The 20,387-nt window shown below is 35.1% G+C and overlaps 1 protein-coding gene across 2 annotated transcripts in view; it reads left to right on the top strand.

The window, feature by feature from the left end:
* The window catches only part of LOC106461441 (ecdysone receptor-like), a 96,732-nt gene that overhangs the window by 34,576 nt on the left and 41,769 nt on the right, over positions 1-20,387 (top strand). Inside the window, exon 2 of one of the 2 annotated variants that reach the window (XM_022388419.1) lies at positions 9,294-9,920. In XM_022388419.1, coding sequence (XP_022244127.1) covers positions 9,515-9,920 — 406 coding nt within the window. In that variant the 5' untranslated portion in view covers positions 9,294-9,514. Of the gene's footprint in view, positions 1-9,274; positions 9,921-20,387 lie in introns of both variants that reach the window. The other variant, XM_022388418.1, reaches the window with a different exon arrangement.

Below are 20,387 nucleotides of genomic sequence, written 5' to 3'. Positions count from 1 at the left end.
CTTCTTTATTTTAATTATTTTGCCAGCTGCTATTTAGTTGATCAAACCTGAGGATTTTAAAAAGCACTGTAAAGTGTGAAGTACTTAAATAAGATAATGTTAGTAATATATATACATTACAGACAAAACAATCAAACTTTGTAATAAACTGTTGGTAAAACTTCTGTATCTAGATACGTATCGTATGGACTACTGTGATGAGATATGCACCCCAAATATATATATATATATACATATATATAGATATATATACCACATTAAACTGTAACGTATAAAAATAAATCAATACATCTAAGTTATTTAATGAATATTGTATTAAATAGTTGTGTGTGAGGGAAGAGGAGTGTGCTCCAGATCTATCTTCTCCGTTTTCTTACAACAATTGCAAGCACTAGCTATTGTTTATTATTGGTTTTATCTATTAAAGAAAATATTGAGGCCAACAATTCATATTTGGTGGAATATTTTTGAATTACAGATGGGATTTTTTAACAACAAAGACACATTTAAGTCTGCGAAACCTCTCTTAAAGGAGAATGTACATGGCTTTATTCCAAGCACAGAGCTCATAGCTCAAGTTGTCGTCTGTTAGTGGTGGTCCCGGCCAACTACAGCTTATACTTCGCTTCGCTCGCTAATTATAACCTGGGTCATGGGATGAAAACAGTCTTTCTAAACTGGTCGACCGCTCGAAAAAAAAGAAGCAAGAAGGAGGAAGGTTCTAATGATAGCATAATTTAGGAAGGGACGGGTGGGGGATAGAGCTTGAATATTTTTTGAAATTGCCTACAGTTGGAAAAAGAGAAACGAGACCAACTTTTATTTTTGTCCCATCAACTCTCCCTATGCACCGGAAATTATTGAAATTAGATATATATATACGTATATAATGTAACTGATGAGTGTGTGAGACTTTATGCAAAATACTTCGTAGTGAAGATTCTTAGTGCTGTAAGCTTTAAATATTATAAAATTAATTACACACGTATACAATGAATATTACGCAGTAGTATCACGTAGGTAATTTTTTCGCTAATTCACTTTGTTGTGGCCCATTTTCACAGCCAGTTCAACAAGCATGTATTAAAATCCTTTAAAATGGTAAAATTAAACATCTAGCAACTACACTCGACATTTGGAGACTTTTCAGTCGTGGGACTCCTTAAACTTCACTTTCTGAATCTTTGATCTATTGGAAATGTTTATAACGAAACTTGGGAAGTTAACTTTTATCACGCAAATATAACTTTTCAATCTTGAACATTAGCATATGTACATGATTTCCAAAACTCAAAATCAGATGATTAATTACCTTTACATGGTAATTTTTCCAGATCTTATGTTGAGAAATAGATGTAGTTTGCCCAGCTTTCCAGTATATGTATTTTCTCTAACGTCTTTTATCTTAGCAACTGCTGCCTTACCCACCATGTGGTAATTGAACCACCTGTTGCGTTTATAAGAAGATGGTTCCTATTAAAATTCGATGACGAGGAACCCACTTTGAGACTAATAATGCTTGGAGACGGCTTGTCGAAACGTTGTACATTTGCTATTATTTTAAATTTATATTAAAGTTTTTCTTCGTTACTCATCCAAGCCGTCTCGAAGCATTAATGGTTCCTATTACTTACGAGATCAAGATTAACCTACATTCTAACCGGTTGTTACTGAAAAGTTTGTTTTACGCGGAGTGGAAGAAACCTAGAACATGGTTAGTTAATTTTGTTCAGTAACAATGACTATGAACAAACTTATGATAATCGATTTAACAGTTGTTTTACTTTGTGCAGCTGGCCTAGATTTCTCGAATAATAATAGACCTATTTCAGTGAAAGCTGACAAAATAATAATTTAACCTCGTAAAAGGAATGATCTTGATACACTTATGGTCATCTCTGCCAGTTAGACCCTTGTACAGTCAAGGTCGCGGTAAGTTCATACGTTCTCACAAAAAAGCAATTTTCCCATACTTTCTGTTTAATAAAAGAGTGACGAAGTAGGTGTGTGATACTGAAACTTCCCAAGTGTCCAAAAAGCTTCTTTATTAAAAATAAAATGAAGTAATTTTAGATGTCGAGTAATTTAGTTTGATTCAAATGGAGTTGTAGCTATTTATACTTTGCAATGATAAACAGTTAACTCAGTATTGTAGTTCAGGCTATGTCTTCAATAAGACTGAAGGCCATATGTCACCTAATATGACGTCCTGATATACAGGTCAGTCAAGTGATATCTTTGAAACTGTCAGTCTAAATTTTTAAATTGAACATATTTCACTGTAATTCAGGATGAGTTGTAGAGTTATGCAATTTTTTGCATTTGGATGACCTTGATTTGTTCTTTATATCATAACATCATATCAGGTAACAAATGACCTCCAGTATATCAAAACACTCTATGTTAGCAGATTTTCAATATTCCACACTACTACAAAACAGTTGGAAAAATCTTAGTTTGTATGGCAGAACAGCATTTGTGTTTATATTTTGTGGGTATTTGTGCATAAACTACAATATCAGTGGGGTAAGACTTTTTAACTTATTCTTCAACGGAACAATTGTGTTGTAATTACGAGCTATTTTAGGAGTAGTCTTTGTTCAATGAGTTAGGTTAATGAATCATTTTTACTTGCAATGTACTGCAAGGAACAACCTGTGTGAAACGAGTACTTTTAAATTCAAAATGGTGAGAGAAAACGTATGACTGATTTAACTTGTCTGAAACATTGACCAAAGTGGTAGTTACAAGTATGGACTCCTATGAAATTTATATAGTTTCTGTATCGGTAACAGATGACTTTATGTAGTCTCTCCTGTCCCATTCCTCAGATAGTGCAACGCAAATTTCTAAGATTAAAACGATGGCTTCCACAACTCAAGAACATTCCAGGGGTATTTCATGGGATTTAAGCATAACAATCCTCACAGTAAGACACCGAACCTGTATCATCTTACATAGCAGGACAAAGTCTGTTCGTGAAACGTCGTACAGAACATCGTCAAGCCATCAAGACACCTTTTGAAAGCACAATAACGTCTATTTGCTAAAGGTCGTATAATAAGTACACCATAAGTAATCCATGCGCTCCTTGGAAGCTAGGTAATACCTGTACAACCATTGATACTGGTGCCTCCCACACTATAATTACCGTTACCAAAGCAGTCGTGTTTTGGGGATAGCAGACGTTATATTGCCTATTTAACCTTTCGTGACCTTGTCCAGGCTATCTAGGTTATAAACCAGTTTTCACACAGCGTTTTCATACACCAGAATGAGTTGCCACTTCTGTGTGTGTTTGGCTGATTTCCAACGTTTGACAAGCTTTAACAGTCTTTACTTCATTCCAAACCTCCGCTCATCGCTAGCTGGTAATTTCACACAATTTTACGGAAGAAATAACCAAAATTGAAGTGATTGACACAACAGTAAATACCTGAGCAGATAGTACGAACATAATTTTTCGGAACAGCCGAGCAACCTGCACAATAAACGTTTAAAAGGTGCACATAACCAATAACATATCGACTTTTAGAATTGGACTTATGTTTTCAAACTAAATATCCCTTCCCCCACCATCGCCACCAGTGGCACAGCAGAGATTCTGAAGGATTATAACGCTAAAAACCAGGTTCCGATACCCGTGGTGGGTAGAGCACAAATTGCCCATTGTGTAGCTTTGCGCTTAGCAGCAAACAAATAAACTTTTGCCATTTGAAGTTTTTGTTTTATCATTTTAGCATGCATCTATCCCGCAAAGATGGGGGAGGCGTTTCAAAATTTAGTAAATATGTGAAATAAAACGAAATATTAACAAGGGAAAGAAAATAATAAAAATTCGTGGCAGGAATTTAGGTTTAAAAATCTTTTAAGCCTCAAAGAAAATTGTGGGGCCTGAAAGACAGCCCGGGGTGGTCAGGATTTTCTGTTTCTCTTCACCCTAGCAAAGGAAAGAACTGAACTGACACTTTTCCTTCACTTCACTTATCCAATGTATAGGTTTTTCTCATAGTGACTACAAAGTACCTTCACACCAACAGTATGTTTAATACTTTTCACTATGATATAGGTCCAGCTTATCTCTCTTTGGTTAACTTGCGTTCAGGGTTACTGATGAGAAGTGGAATTCTCCGAAACTAGTATAGCCCAATAACACGTGTTGATTAAAGTGTAGATTGAACCGGATCTCCCTTGAACTTAGACTTCAAAATTAAACAATTTTCGCAATACTAAGTTTGTTTATTATAAGGGAAAGAGAAATTGCCTTTCTTTTATAAATGCTATAAACATCTAAGGACAACACACATGAGGTATTTTTAAGTGTTGGAGGGTATGTTTTCTTTCTTGGTTAAATGATTTAATGTGTATGTGTGACGATGTATTAGTAGATGTATTGCTTTTTCTACTGAACGTATTCAAAATATTCAAACAACAGTACAGATCTTGAATATTGTAACGCAATCACAAATACATATATTCAGAGTAGGGCTGGGTATATCTTTGTGGTTAGCGTGCCGAACTGTGTGTGGATCAGAGAATCCATGTTTTGCATCCTGCTGCCGGGAGGAGAGGGGGAAAGGGGGAGAAAATTGCACTCCGCACATTGGATCTGTGGTGCCGGTGTATAATAAGAATGACAGATGAATCGCACTATTCGTTTAGAGTAGACCAAGAGCTAACGTTTGGTACTGTTGACTTCAGTCAGTTCAAAATTAGGGACAATTGGCACAGATATCCCCTTTTGTACCTTTGTGGGAGTAACCGAAAGGAACGAATATTAAAACAGAGAAAGAAAATATCAACGGAGCATCGGTTCGTATTAAGTCTTGGTTCAGAATGACTGCAAATGTCTGCCAATATTTTGTCCGTTCTACAGGACCTGGAAGGCTTTTCATTCACGTGGTTACATCTACTATTGCGTCATTTTGGTTAATGTTTAAGCAGAGTTGTGCGTTATTTATAAAACAATATTTCTATAATTAATTTATGCAAATTAAAATGTTTTAGATTATGCTAAACGTAACCCTAACATCATTGGTTTAAGTTAATTATGCACCGATTTGCTTATGGTTCCATGACTTTATTGGTTACAGGTCTGTAATATCATACGAATCACACATAGGATATTTTTCATTACTCTCCACAGCAAAACATGTTACTGTATAATACAAAAAAATTAGTTTTCACAGAACTCGAGTCTATAACTATTAGCACATAACAATGATTAAAACCATTTGAAAAATCCACAATTTTTTCAACAAAAAAAAACTGCCATTAAAGGACGATTCTCAACCATGAGCTTTGAGATTTGTTGTTTTTTTTTGAATCGTGGAATGTTTTGAAAATATGTTGTAGGCTTTTTCTTTAATTGAGATGTTTGTATTTATTTTGGCTGGAGGGTGTTTTAAGGTTATGTGATGAGCGCAAGGCTTAACGTCTGGAATTACCTTGAAGGTTTAAGTAATGGTTTGAACAGTATAAAACGCGAGTTAAGTTCAAGTTGTTACTGATTAATGTGACCATTTCAGTAAATAATTGATTACTGAGTTAGCGATTTTGCTAGTTAATTTATCAGTTACAGTCAGGCAGTTAGTGAGCTCAATTTTATGAATACTGTGTTTGAACGAAGTACTAAAGGCAGGATAAGCATCGTACGTGAAGTTATTGTGTTAGCGTCTACTGTAAACTTTGATCTATCAGTAAACATTAGTAAAGCTAACTAGTACAAGTTTTAGTTGAACAATTATTTTATAATTGAGTGGACTGGATTTTCTATTCTTCTTTTTTATCAAATTACCCAATAGAAACGGCAACAACGCCTGTGATATAAATTATAATAAAGTATGTTAGAATGCGAGTTGAATGTATAGAAAGAATAGTTAACTTCATTAGACCGCCTGCATCTAGCGCTTGTGTGGGCAGACCATTGGCCAATGGCCATGTGTGGCCAACTTGTAGGATCATCGATACTGTGTTTTTTAGCTGATCAGAGAAAAAGAATGCCAAATCGCTCATTTAAATTTCATGCTTTTGTAATTTTGAAAAGTATATATTTTTTTTTGTAATTTTGCGTTGTGTTTATAATTGACCTTGACTATCATTAGAATCCTAAAATAAATTTATTTAGCGAAAATCTTCTGTTTTGCTAATAGTGTGGCCATTTCTGTGATCGACTGGCCACATACGTGGCTGGGAAAAAAATTTGGTTGCCCACCCATGATCTAGCGTGTATTCTAGCCTAATGTTATCACTATGGAGAGATCATATTTTGGATTTTTGTTTTTCATCTCGTGAAATATCATCCCCCCCCCCCTGCCTTTTCTCTCCAGAATGTTCATTTCATAAAGGTAATGATGAATTTAAGGTTCATCGTGAGTTCTGTAAAACCCGTATATTAGAAAAGGCTTATGTACATTATGACCAATTATGCATCATATACCAAACAGATGTAGAATTAACGTCCGCGGTATAATGCTTTCATTTGTTGTTATCAATTATTTTCTAAACCTTGAAAATTATTGTTGATAACAAAGAATTTTCTTCTCTTTTGTTTTTGCAGAACATGTTATTGTTTCCTTAAACAATTTTAACAGTGCGATGATAATCAATGTATACGTGTTAGAATGTTCATTAAAATAATTTCTCCATGTATATTACACATACTAATCTGTATAACATACTTTCATCCTATTGATATAGTTCTAGCAACGCACAAAAAGTCCAATGAATCTCATGTTTTAGTTCTACATCTCATTTTGTATGGCGGAAACTAACATGTATATGACGGTATTATTGAGAACACAGGCGCTACTTGTTAACATATGTTAACGAGTATCAGAAACAAGGGAAACGAGAGAACACGGGCGGAAAACGTGAATTATAAGTGCATGTGTATGTGTTTCCTGTTTATATAGGAATCTCCCCTGGATTAACGAATTTTAGTGGGGAAGAAATATATATGTAGGCAAAGGCAGGCACCAGTGTGTGCTCATGGGTAAATTTCTCATAGTTTGTTGTTACTTTTTTAAATTTACTTTACTATGTAGGGGTTAGTATACATATATAATATATATATATATATATATATATATATATAGAAAATTAATAATTTAAAAGTCAAGCAAAATACAATCGAAAGGAAGAACTGCGTTAAAAACAGCCAATCCAAACCTGTGATAAATGACATTTTAATGAACAAACAAGCCCAAAAAATTAATTTAATTTATATGTTATCTCTTGTACATCTAAGAAATGACATGTATATTTGCAATACTCTGTTTTATTTAGCAGCATTAACGGATAAAAACATTGATAACAATTCATGATATATTTATTTGTATACGTAAGATGTGTATTAGCAAAGGCGTTAATATATGGGTTATTATAACCAAAGTCTGCTCGATTGAAACGAGTCCTTATGGTAATATCAGAACTGACGTACTGTAAGGATAAACTCAATATCCACTTTAAGGAATAGCATTCGTTTTGTTAAGTTATGACAGAACAATAAGTTTTCACACGCAAATTAACAACTACTGAACTAATAACTAAAGCATTGTGAAGATATTTCCTACGTAGTGTATTCATATAGACTAGACACACTCGTTTTAATACCTTGTATCAACTTGACGACTTGTAATGGAAGGAAACGTGCAGTGTTGTCATATTTGCCATCAATTGTTTTGTTCATCTTAAGCGCTATTCATTTTATTACGGAAAACAGAAATGGCCGTTATGTAGGGTGTTTTGAAGGCTAATAAAATATATTTAGTTAATAAACAAACATGGACATGCATGCGATAGTTTTATAGTGTGTGTAGGTACTCTGCAGTTTTTTCTGATGGCCTCCCAGTGGCACAGGGGAATGTCTGCGGACTTACAACGTGTGGTGTTCTGTGCTTAATTACAAACAAGTAATTATTCTGTTAACAATGTTTTTATTATTTTAACCATTTCAGTTGTTAGGGCATATCGTGTAAATACATGGAGAGATATAGTACGTTCTTTTAATCCAAAAACGTTTAATATGTTTTAAATAGGCCTAACCTCGTACACACATGACTGATATTAGTGTCTATTTTGTTTTTCGTCGGCACTTTCTGATGGTATGTTTACCTTTCATATAACAAAAGGTATACAGAAAAGTACAACTCTGGTTATATAAACTGAATGATAGCGTAGCTGTTTTGTACTGAGGACATCTTATTACTAAGGCTGTCAGTTTATTAGTATAGCAGATTAAATATCAGTGAGGGATTTTTTGTTGCTTTAAATTTTACACTGCTTTCTTTCGGATTGGTTTTCACTACACTTTCTGAAAATTGACAGAAATTTGTTTATGCAAACTCTAAAGTACAAAACATATTTCTAACTATCAGACCTCAAGCAATCTGTAGATGACTACCTAAGTTGAAGCTCTACCCGTGCCTTTACAAGGCACGTAAGGCCGATACTTTCGTACTCCTGTTCCAATGACACAAGCGGATGAGAGGGGAGACTCCTCTCTTCCTTAAAAGGGTGTCATTCCATCGCAGGTTAACCCCCAACTAACAGCCCATCACACGACTAGGTAGACTGGAACAAGTGGGGTAAAGTGTCTTTGTCAAGGACACAACAGCGTGACGCGGACAAGTCTCGAACTCACAACCATCTGAATAAGAGTCCAAAGGGCGAAGCTACCGAGTCACGCTGCCCCCTAAAATAAGCTATAAATGATCTTTCAAAAAATTCCGGAACTCTTTTTTTTTTTTTTGCATGACTAACAAAACTTATTAATGAACGTAAGTTGTTTGCACTGTTTCTAAAATATGTTCTTTGAGATAACATTTGAGTAACATTACTTGAATATATTAGTAAGAGATCAAAAAGTTAGTTACATGTACACTCTAGAAGAGACTCTCCTTCCATCATTTATCTTATATTTAAAAGGATTAATTAAATGTTAATTGCTGAAAAACAAAGTTTCTTCGAGTAGTAAAATTAAATGTTTCATAAAATAACTATTTAATGAGTAGTATCTTGATATCAAATATACATGACATAAACATAAGATTTAGGAAGTCGTGTACTTAAAAGCATGTTTTGTTACACAAGAAAAGCATGGATAGAAACTCAACTTGTCAGATGCAGTGGAACGTAATGGGTAAATGTACGTAGGTTTTTATATGAAAATAAAGTTTTTTCCTGTCGTTGAACCTGTTGCAGACTCGACCATATGTGTGTGTGTGTAATTACTACTAATGTCTACTCACTGTGCTGTATCTTTCATTAACAGGTGCTTTCTCTTGATCCAGCATTAGCTGACTTCCCAACAGAAGAATAAGGATCTACCGGCAAAGCTAACGTTAGGGGTTAGTGAGCTGTACCACGTTAGAAGGATTAGGATAAGTTGTGAGAGAACAAGTACAATAACAACTAATTCATCATGAAGCAACTCTTGGAAAGTCCCATCTGGTGGCCCTGAAAACTGCACATCCCGGACTCTTTTAATAACTTTCTTCTGAGCGCTGCTATTATGGACAGTAAAGAATCATTGCAGAGGTACATCCATCCTGGCAACTTCACCATGAAGCCCGTCTCATTACCTAGTAACTTGCGTATATCTGAGCCCAGCGGTGGTGGTGCTGTTGCTGGTCACGCTTCACCACCAGCTTTGTCTCCCAACCTCCCCAGTATTGTCAAATTAGAACCCCGCCTCCCAAGTCCCTGTGTAGGTAGTCCCCTGGATGGTGGTGGTGGGGGTTCAATTTTCAACACAGCTAAACGAATACGACAGGACGACGGCACCTGGCTTCCTTCCCCCTCTCAGATGTCACTAGGATCCTTGTCTCCCCCACCTTATATGAACGGCTCTTCTATAATGACGAGTAATGGACTCTCCCCAGTATCAATTAGTAGTTATGATGGGAACAGTTTGTCAGGTAAGTCCAACTTTATCATAATCAAGCAAGGTAATGTTTGTTTACCAACAGACACAACAATCACGAAGTGAAATTCTTATCTTAAAACGAAAAATAAGAAAGGGAAACATATATCCAGAGAATGTTAAACTTACTTTTTCTTTTAATTCCTATTTTTTCACATCTCTTCTCTGCAGCCAATTAAACGAGAATCTACAGCAGTTTATTTTTGGAGTTAAACTATCATTTAATCAGACATAACTTTTCAAGATGGTATTATATATAGACTCATCAAAGAGTTAGTCACTAGTGAAGAAAGTGTTCCAAGTTTCCTAGAATATCTTTACAAAGAAATACGTTTAGTATGGTTTTATATTAGATTTGCCTCCATTGATAATAAAACTTTTTCAAACGAATTCTACCTGAATTTATTTATTATTACTACCTTAGAAACAAAAGTCTGCAGTATTATTCCCTTCGATTTGATGCTTCGCAAAATTTTATCATCATATTTCTTTCAAATTCCCAATTATACGTTTGGGGTATATTCCAGACTAAAAAAATAAGTTCATGTTGTTCTTATCTTATTAGTCGACAATAATATGAAAAGACGTTTAGCAGTTTCGACTCATCATATTTTAGGAACAAGAAGAATCTAGTTCACTGTTTTTGTTTCACAGAAAGATAGTACATTGAAACACCATTACTATAATACACTATTACAAAATATCACGTACAAACTATGTTTCCCAAAGTTTTCTAGGTAAAAGTTAAAGTAGGATGTCTAACTCAGTGCAAATCTTGAAAACTTTTGAAATTTTCGTGCTGAATGAGTAAGAAATGGTTGGGGATTTATGCACAGTTCATTGTAATATCAAATTGGCAATATTGTGCCAAATTAAATTTCAATTAATAGCACACTAGATTGTACTAATATATATATATTAAGTCTCATTTACAGATGACAATTTGTTCATCTTCATTCCTTTGTGATTTGTTGACAAATGTAATTTTTTCAATTAAATTATCTATTACAAAACCTGGAAATTGGGTCTATATGTATATATATTTATATATTTTTTATTCAAGGGTAGTAACGAGTAGAGTAGGTCGTACCATGTTGTTTAGGCATCCCCTAACTTCTTTTCTTGGAACTGAGCCAGTATAGAAACACGCTTATATGTGGCAAGCACAAACAGTTCACCATGCTTGAATTTTATTGGTTGGCTAATGACTGTGGCCTGATTTTGAGCTTTTCTATTGCATTACTATAGTTGGAAGGATTTTTAATTACCAGTTTGATCTTTTAGAGCAATGCCAAACTTCTTTTCTCCCATGCAAGAAAAAGGAGACGTTTTCTTTCTTTTTTTCCATCTATTTCATATCCGTATTTTTCATATTAAAAATCTAATTTTTTGTCATTGTGGATTGAAAATCATAAAATGAACAAATACTTAATACATGTGTAAACTAATGCTATGGACAGCATGTTCAGCTTTTGTTGTTTTGTATAATTATCGTTTAGTAGATGGTACCATAAATGAAAATACAGAGGGTTGAGTACGTTATATTAAATTATCTTCAACATGCAAATCAGCAAGTTACATGACAACCACAGCCGATATATAGTCGAGGTAGAACAGAATGTATCAGAACTATATTTTGACCTTGTTTAGCGGTTTGTAAGTAGTGTGAAACCCTCGAAAATTGATCGCTTTTTGGGAAGATTATGTAACAGCTCTTTTCAACGGATAATATTCATACACTTAGATCATAAAGACAGGAGTATCCCTTGTACTTAATGGAATTGACAAAAAACAAAAGAATGTGGATCAATTTGGGGCATCAGGACCACCCAGAAAGACACTTGCAACAAACCATACCCCAGCTGTGGTAAGAGTAAAGTGCGGCATCTTGTAACAGTTTAGAATCCGCTACAAAAGCCGTCCACGTGCACTAGACAACGGTATGCAACATAATCAAGAAGGATATCCTTCTTGAAAAATGACACAAGTCACAGTTACACAACATCTACGACATATTGATTCAACCGTTGCATCTCAAGCAACTGAAGAATAAAATGGGTATTCATGCATTTCCATCCCAAGACTTATCGGTCAAGGCACTGGATGCAGCGCCTATGGATATCTGTATGATTCGGACTGTTAAAACGATCATTGGGAAACCTTCGTCCTTGTACACAAGTTCGATTACGGAAAGCATGTAAGGAGGTGTGGTGTGCTTGTGACATGGCAGCCATACGACGAAGACTTTTGCAATGGAAACTACACTGAGGGCTATTGTCAAGAAGCATGCTCATCAGATAGATCATGATCGGACTTGGCAACATGGACGGTAACGCTTTAATATAAATCGCTTTAATATAACGTACTCGTACAGTTTGATTCATGTGATCATCCAAGCCTAACGTGCATAAATAACTGTTGCTTCTAGTCTGCAATTTCCAATCAATGTTGCATGCAGTTCATACCAAAGACAATTAATTATTGGTGTTTCAGCACACGTCTTTTTGTTGTTTCTATTTCTGCGGGCCTTTTAACCAAATAATTATAAGTTTACAATTAATGTAAACTATGCTGATTTTGATGGCATTACAGCTTGATCTGCTGTTATTTCTGTAAATAACTTAAAAATATTTGATATAACAAATATAACGGGGCTAGTAAGTGAATGATGGATTCAGTGTAACGTTTGTACAGAAAAATGGCAATTAAATTTAGTTACCTTTTGAGAAATACACATAAATACGGCAATTGGAAGTCTGTACTTTAATAGAACTTCGTTTTTCTATGATATAAGAAAGGTTAACATTATAACATTCAGTTTGTCATACTTGATAATTTACAAGTATGTGTTTGATTATGTAAGCAGAGAATAACATTAGTTTAATATTTTTAACTTAAATTTATTCTGTTGGAATATTTTAAAAGTCTTGATTATTTTCTTACAGTGTTTAAATCCTAAATTACGTTTTCTGCAGATGTACTAATAGGAAACAGCAATTAACAAGGTTTTATAATAAAAAATTATTATTGAACAAAATAAATTGTTCTGTGACTTGTGTCGTGATTAATGAGACTCTTGGTAATATTTTGTTTTAATCACAAATTCCAGTTTATCTGACCAGGGTAAAATGTATGAAATGATAAGCATAAGACTGAGGAGGATACATCGTGATTAATGATGAAGAGTGTTATCAAGTTGCATGTAACAACTATCAGGTTGACTTATTTTTACACAATAAAAAATATCAGGTGAAAACATACACGTTTCACGCATTAATTACCAAGGAATCAACATGATTTCCTTATACACTAACGTGATAGCTGAAGCTTAGATCTGATACAACAACATAAAACAGTTTATCTTCTTTAGCACTTTTAAGTGTTGTGATCTGCTTAATAATCACTTCTTATTTTATAATAGAACTGCTTAATAATTACCTCTTGTTTTATAATAAAACTGCTTAATAATCACCTCTTTGTTTTATAATAGAACTGCTTAATAATCACCTCTTGTTTTATAATAAAACTGCTTAATAATCACCTCTTTGTTTTATAATAAAACTGCTTAATAATTATCTCTTGTTTTATAATAGAACTGCTTAATAATAATCACCTCTTGGTTTATAATAGAACTGATTAATAATAATCACCTCTTGGTTTATAAAAGAACTGCTTCATAATAATCACCTCCTGTTTTATAATAGAACTGCTTAATAATAATCACCTTGTTTTATAATAGAACTGCTTAATAATCAACTCTTGCTTTATAATAGAACTGCTTAATAATTACCTCTTGTTTTATAATAGAACTGCTTAATAATCAACACTTGTTTTATAATAGAACTGCTTAATAATAATCACCTCTATTATGATAACAGAAGAGTAATTCTTGCCAATTCCATGAGGGTTCCTTCTTCATTTGAACTTTTATTTTTATTTATCTAACATTAGATACAGTGATGATTGATAAGATTATTTCCCTAATGTCTTGCACGTGTTATAAAATATGGAACCGACATTGCGTATTAGTATATCATACTGGTTTAACTTACTTTTCGCTGTACGTATGTAATAATGTCAGTGTATCATACTACTTTAAATGCCAGTAATATACCGATAAGTATTATGTTCTTGCAGCAAGCTTATAAAACGGGTGTCACAGTGTTTTCTTGTACAGTACCGACAAAACAAGTTATTAATTTTTCATGAAAAAAGTTGATAATGTTGGGTTATCTCGAACTTTTCTGTGTACGTGTAACATGTGGTAATTATGTTACCCTTTCGTGTTTCAGCAGTGCAGAGCAATATATCATGTCAGATTTTTTTTATATAAAAGAACATTACTGAATGTATCACACTGTATACAGTCCTGGCCGAAATGTTTTCATACTGTTATATATTGATGTTATTGTCGACCTGCATGGAGTAGTTATTGAGTAAATGACCGAGTAAATAGTAAACAGAGAAGGTAGTGTATAATCGGACAAACAAGTACAAGTTGTTATTCTGGTCTGTATAAGTTGTCTTGAGAATTTGTTTGTCAAAACACACATACACACCTGTTTTATATAAAACGGGTGTGCTTTTGGTATAATCTTTTCCGAAACAGATCAACGCTTTGTTCAGACAATTTAACTGTATTTGGTTTAGAGTCATGCCTCGTCCCGTGCTAGAAGTTATAGGATGTCAAATTGTTCGATTGTCCAGAAATTGTATGAAGCAAACGGACATTGCCAGAACAGTAGGGTACACGCAGTGTATTGTGTCTAGAATCCTAAAACGTCATCGGACTACAGGAAACATTGTTCCAGGAAATTTACTGGTAGATGCTGGAAAAACTTCTGCCCAAGATGACCGTATTTTGATCAGGTTAACACATCAAAGTCGAAAGAAATCTTGCAACACCTTCAGCCCAGAGTATCCAGAAGAACAGTGAATAGGAGACTGACCGAACAAGGTTATTTTGGAAGGAGGGCTATCTGCAAATCGATATTAACCAGAATTCACCACCGTCACCATGTTACTTGGACAAGACAGCATGCCAACTTACAGTTAGGATATTGGTGACATGTCATCTTTCAGATGAATCCTGTTTCCGGTTTATTAAAAGGTGATGGTAGGATTCATGTTACTCATTTGCCTGGAGAACAGATGAGGGGAGACTGTTTTTCCCACAGAAGGTGGTGCAGTACATGTTTGAGCAGCTATTCATCATGGTGGAGAAACTGCTCATCATATTCTCCAGGGAAACGTCAATGGCGCTTCCTACAGGCATCACATGGAGAGGATATTTCTGCCATATGTTAGGGCAAGGTTTGGCAATAACTTTGTGTTTCGAGATGACAATGGCACTGCCCACAGTGTGCGTATTATAAAGGATTATTTCGACCAGGAAGACGTTATACAGTTGCCATGGCCAGCAATCTCCAGATTGTAATCCACTGAGAACTGTTGGGCAGAAATTAGCCGGAAATTTGGAAAGCACGAACCCAAACCAGCTACTGTGGCAGGGTTGCAGCGCCTTCTAGTGACAAGTTGGGATGAAATCACGATGAATTACATCAATAACCTCATCAATAGCATGCCACGTCGCCTTGCGGAGGTTATTAGGATACGAGGAGGACCAACCAAGTTATGAATATTTAATATGAACTGATATAAGGTTACAGACACTATTTATAATAATTTGATGTTAAGTTTTCTCATTCTATATGTTTTGTTGTGATAGGTGAAATGCTGAATTACACATCTTTCTACAGGTGTCTGATAAAATTGTTTTCTGTTCTAATAAATCGTTCTTGATGTCCATAGAACCTGTCTCATTATACAAATTACGTATGTAGATCTTTAATATAACATGCATTTCCAGTTTGACAGCGCTAACTGTATTTGTATTCCACCATAAGAATAATGAGCTTATTTGTTACAAAATTTGCAAACATTTTGGCCAATATTGTATTAGCATTGTCATGATACAGACTTGTCTGACATAACGATGCATATATGCTGTAATACTGGGTTTAAATAGCCTATTTATAAAATTTTCTTCATACAGTAATAGCAAACATTTTAAATGTTCTCCAGTAACCTTTACTTAAGGGATTGCTTAAGGGGTAGGTGAATATCTCGGGTATTATTTATTGTGAATGGGGTTCGAATGCGGGTGTTTAAAATGGCTGTGTGAGAGGTAAATATCTGCCAACTCATGTTACCTGCATATGATTTTAGAGGCGGTATGAAGTAACATTTTTCATAACAAACTATCAATATTAAAATCGGGAGAAGGGGGGGGGAGTTCGCGTATACCGAGTAGGGCGTAGTTTTTCTTTCAAACGTTCACCCATGTGTACTGTAGCTGTAAAACTTAGTGTTTAATTATATATGCCAAATCTGGGAATCTCTTTCCATATATCACTAATGTCAAAGACAATGTTTGAGGAGCGCTTCCATACTTCACGAACACTGTCTTATAAAATGATGCCTTTTTACCCCCCCCCCTCCACTGCCCCATGTGGGTCCGCCAGGTTTCCATTTAATTGGATGAGAAATTAGTGCTATTTCTTGCTTGCTCTCAGATTAATTGAGCACACCTCCCCTTGGTTTTCATTTAGTAAATCTTACAGAATCTAACAAACTGGGTACCTTCGTTCGCGATTATCTGAAGATTTGATAAGCATGCTGGTAGAAGAAATTATTATGAAGCAGTATGTGGAGGGCTTGTATACACCCTTAAAAGATAAAGTGTACAACTACTAACTGGTGAGATTTGATAACCGTCAGATAACCCCGATGAGCTTTCATGATTTACATAATAAGTTATATTTAGATATCTCCCAGTGACATAACGAAATATGTGTATATATATATGACCAGTTGGGACTGAAGTTGTCGAGGGCCAATGCGAATCCTCTTAACCTTATTTGAGTAAAGTAAAGATATATAAACGTGTCATATATATATGTGTGTGTGTGTGTTTGTCACATATTTTTTAATCCTATTACAAATGAAAGTTTAATATTTATGTTTAATATAATTCGCTAACTCCACGTATATATCATATCAAGACAACATCGACAGAATCTTTGAAGGCGAATAACTTTATCATTTCCCAGAATACTGGTATATGTTAATTAGAACAGGTGTTTATTAAGCCGAACTTTAGTTCAATAGTCAAGGTTTCTTTGTATGTGTAAATTCCGAAAGAAAAAACGTTGCAAGCCAGTGACTTTTTATTATATCATTATACTTAATTTACACTTCATATCGACTTTGTTGAAGGTTTATCACTTTCTGTGACACTGTACTGCTCACGCAAGGTTATTCACTCCTAGTTTTGATTTCCAGGTAAAGGGTAAGTGTATGTGAAAAACAGACAATCTGCTGTTCATTACGCTTTGCGACAGACAGCACATGAATCTGTATTGACAGTTCTCTGAGGGTTATTGTTCTGATCAATTGACGAGAAAAATAGACACAGGTTTGTCAGGTCGACGACATTCGCAGTAGAATTGAAAGTCCTTAGAACAGTGTCAATTCTAAACGGACGGGTGAGAGTCGTTATGAATTCTGTTTGTTTTTTCAAGGATTTCGTATTTTGGAAGGATATATAAAATACTGAATAGTTAATCTTACATTTTATATTTGAGGTACGCGAGGTAATTATATGAGTATATGATGTGGGTTGAATGTATTTATACATACGTATATATCCTTGCGGATTGGAAACTGAGCAAGGTTTTTAATGACACCTAGATTTAGAATGAGTGGCTGTAGTAGCAGGTATCCATACAGAAACCAAGTACATATCCATAAATTGTATATAAGAATATAACTTACTGCCCGTCCTAGTGAACGAAGCTACAAAACTTGAACAGTTGAAGAATGAAGATGGAAAATAATTCGTTGTGTTGGGTTTTAGGACTAACTAATAGATGATCAATATGAAACCGATTCAAAAACCACTCGATTACGAACAACAGTTATTGATTTTATTCAAAATTTCGAATAGTATTATATATATAAATTTGTCTGAGTGAATTTTTAGTATAGATATAGATTCTAGGTTAATGTTTTTTACATAAATACCACCCAGCTTATCATGCGATGAGTAAAGTGGATAATGAGCAAAAGAATATCCATTAATCTCTCTTGCCCATCATACATCCTTCCAAACAAAGATTTGGTTTGAATTCCGCGCAAAGCTAAACGAGGGCTATGTGCGCTAGCAGTCCCTAATTTAACAATGAACAGCTAGTTGACACCACCCACCGCTAACTCTTGGGCTACTCTTTTACCAACGAATAGTGGGATTGACCGTTACTTTATAACGCCCTTACGGCTGAAAGGGCGAGCATGTTTGGTGGGACATGGATTTGAACTCGCGACCCCCAGATTGCGAGTCGATCGCCCTAACTACCATGCCATGACCTCTAAACAAAGAATACCGAGTAACGTCAATCTGCGGGTCGCTGGTTCGAATCCCCGTCCCACCAAACATGCTCGCCCACTATTCGTTAGTAAAAGAGTAGACCAAGCGTTGGTGGTGGGTGTTAATTGCTAGCTGCCTTCCCTCTAGTCTTTCACTGCTAAATTAGGGACGGCTGGCGCAGATAGCCCTTGTGTGGCTTTGCGCGAAATTCTAAACAAACCAAACCGAGTAGTACATTTTCCTTTAATGTCATCACTATTGGCATACTTATTTGTTATAAAACATGAACGTTCGAGCTTCGACACTCGCTAGTATGTATAAAATAATTATGCGTTTTTTAAAGCTTAGCTTTAATGTTGTTAACCATTCATAACTTAATCACGTGACTTATCCTTCACTTTCAAGCGGACTGTCAGCATCTGGTCTTGGTCAACCTCAATTTTCTTAAATACTTCCAGTATACATGTATATATGTGTGTGTGCGCGCGCGCTCGTACGTGTTATTGCAGTTGCATGTGTGTGTGTGTGTGTGTGTACTTACATACATTATTTTATTTTCAATGCATATTCTTACTTTTAAAAACATATAACAATTAGTTATATACATTAGTTAACGTTATACCAACCTATATTCGACGAGTATGCTAATCACCAAAATAACCCTTTAACTATAGCCCCTGTAACTATCTAACGTTCACGACTCTTATTTTGTATATAATAGGCACATAACCGAATGTAAAGTAAAAGAATAAGCTTCGAAATTGCAGTTTCTCTTCATCTCCCCCCCCCCCCTCTCCGCTCAACTCTTTTCACTTTGCGTTTCAGTAATGGCGCACCACACATCCTATATATAGTGAAAGCATTTGCCCCTCATGTGACAGTACATGTGACAATCAAGAACAGAATCTCGGGCGAAAATTCATTGACGTCGTATCATTTGGAGCAAACTGCCCATGCAATTTCCCGCGGCCTCATGGAATAGTTCAGCCTTGGCCATGGCATGATGCACCGTTAGCATGTTGTTACAAACGTTGAATCCCCCCACCCTCCTTATATTTAGGACAAATTGTATGGAGTTTTCGTTTCTTGTGAAATTGCGAAGGATATCGTAATTATTTGCCCTTTGTATTACCCTGATTTATTTGAACAGTAAGAAATAGAATATCTGTATGTATGTATATACTATTTTAAAACCTTTAGAATCATTACAAAAGACGTTTAGGATAAAAATCTGTCAATGAAAAATGTGTTGTCCGCAGGTTTAATGAAATCGTACAAAAAACAGGCATTCAGCAAAGGAGATAAGTATAACATACACGCAACAAGTGAATAAAAGTATCCATCAACTCTTATGGTGTGAAATCTAAAGGCTGGAGGATCGTATATGTTGAGCGATAATTCGTGTGGTAATATAATTATCAGTCTTATTGTGGCGTAAGATTATACAAACTACAGAACATGCAGTAGTACCATTAGGTAAAAAGCGTGAATTCGTATCGGTATGAAATATATGCCGTCTTGTAATAGTTCATCATTGTTCGCTGAATTTTACTTGACATAAACAAGTTCATGTCAGTAAGCTGTATCTGTAAGTAAAGTAGGGTTATATAATGTAGGTTAAGTTACCTCGTCCTATTCAACATGTAGAGCACTCCCCGCGGCCTACATCTATCTCTGGCCTGATTAAACATATATAAGGGCTATAGTGTACAAGTGCGTGTCCTACTCCACATTCCTTTGATCTGCTGGTTAAATTGGGGTTTGTTTCTTAGTAAAGAAAATAGTCACTAGGTGATTAAGTCAAAATATTTAACTGATGTGACCCCCAATTCATAAAGCTGTGCAGGACGTTGTCATTTTGCTGCTACAATCAATCTTTGTGATAAGTCATATATGTAGTACTATATATTAGTACGTTTGTTTGTTTGAAATTAAGCACAAAACTACCCAATGGGCTAACTGTACTCTGCCCACCACGGGTATCGAAACCCGGTTTCTAGCGTTGTAAGTCCACAGACATGCCGTTGTGCCACT

The sequence above is a fragment of the Limulus polyphemus genome, unplaced genomic scaffold (genome assembly GCF_000517525.1).
Source record: "Limulus polyphemus unplaced genomic scaffold, Limulus_polyphemus-2.1.2 Scaffold960, whole genome shotgun sequence".
Lineage (NCBI taxonomy): Eukaryota > Metazoa > Arthropoda > Merostomata > Xiphosura > Limulidae > Limulus > Limulus polyphemus.
Note: the sequence above shows the minus strand (reverse complement) of the source record. Positions and strands in the feature narration are given on the sequence as shown.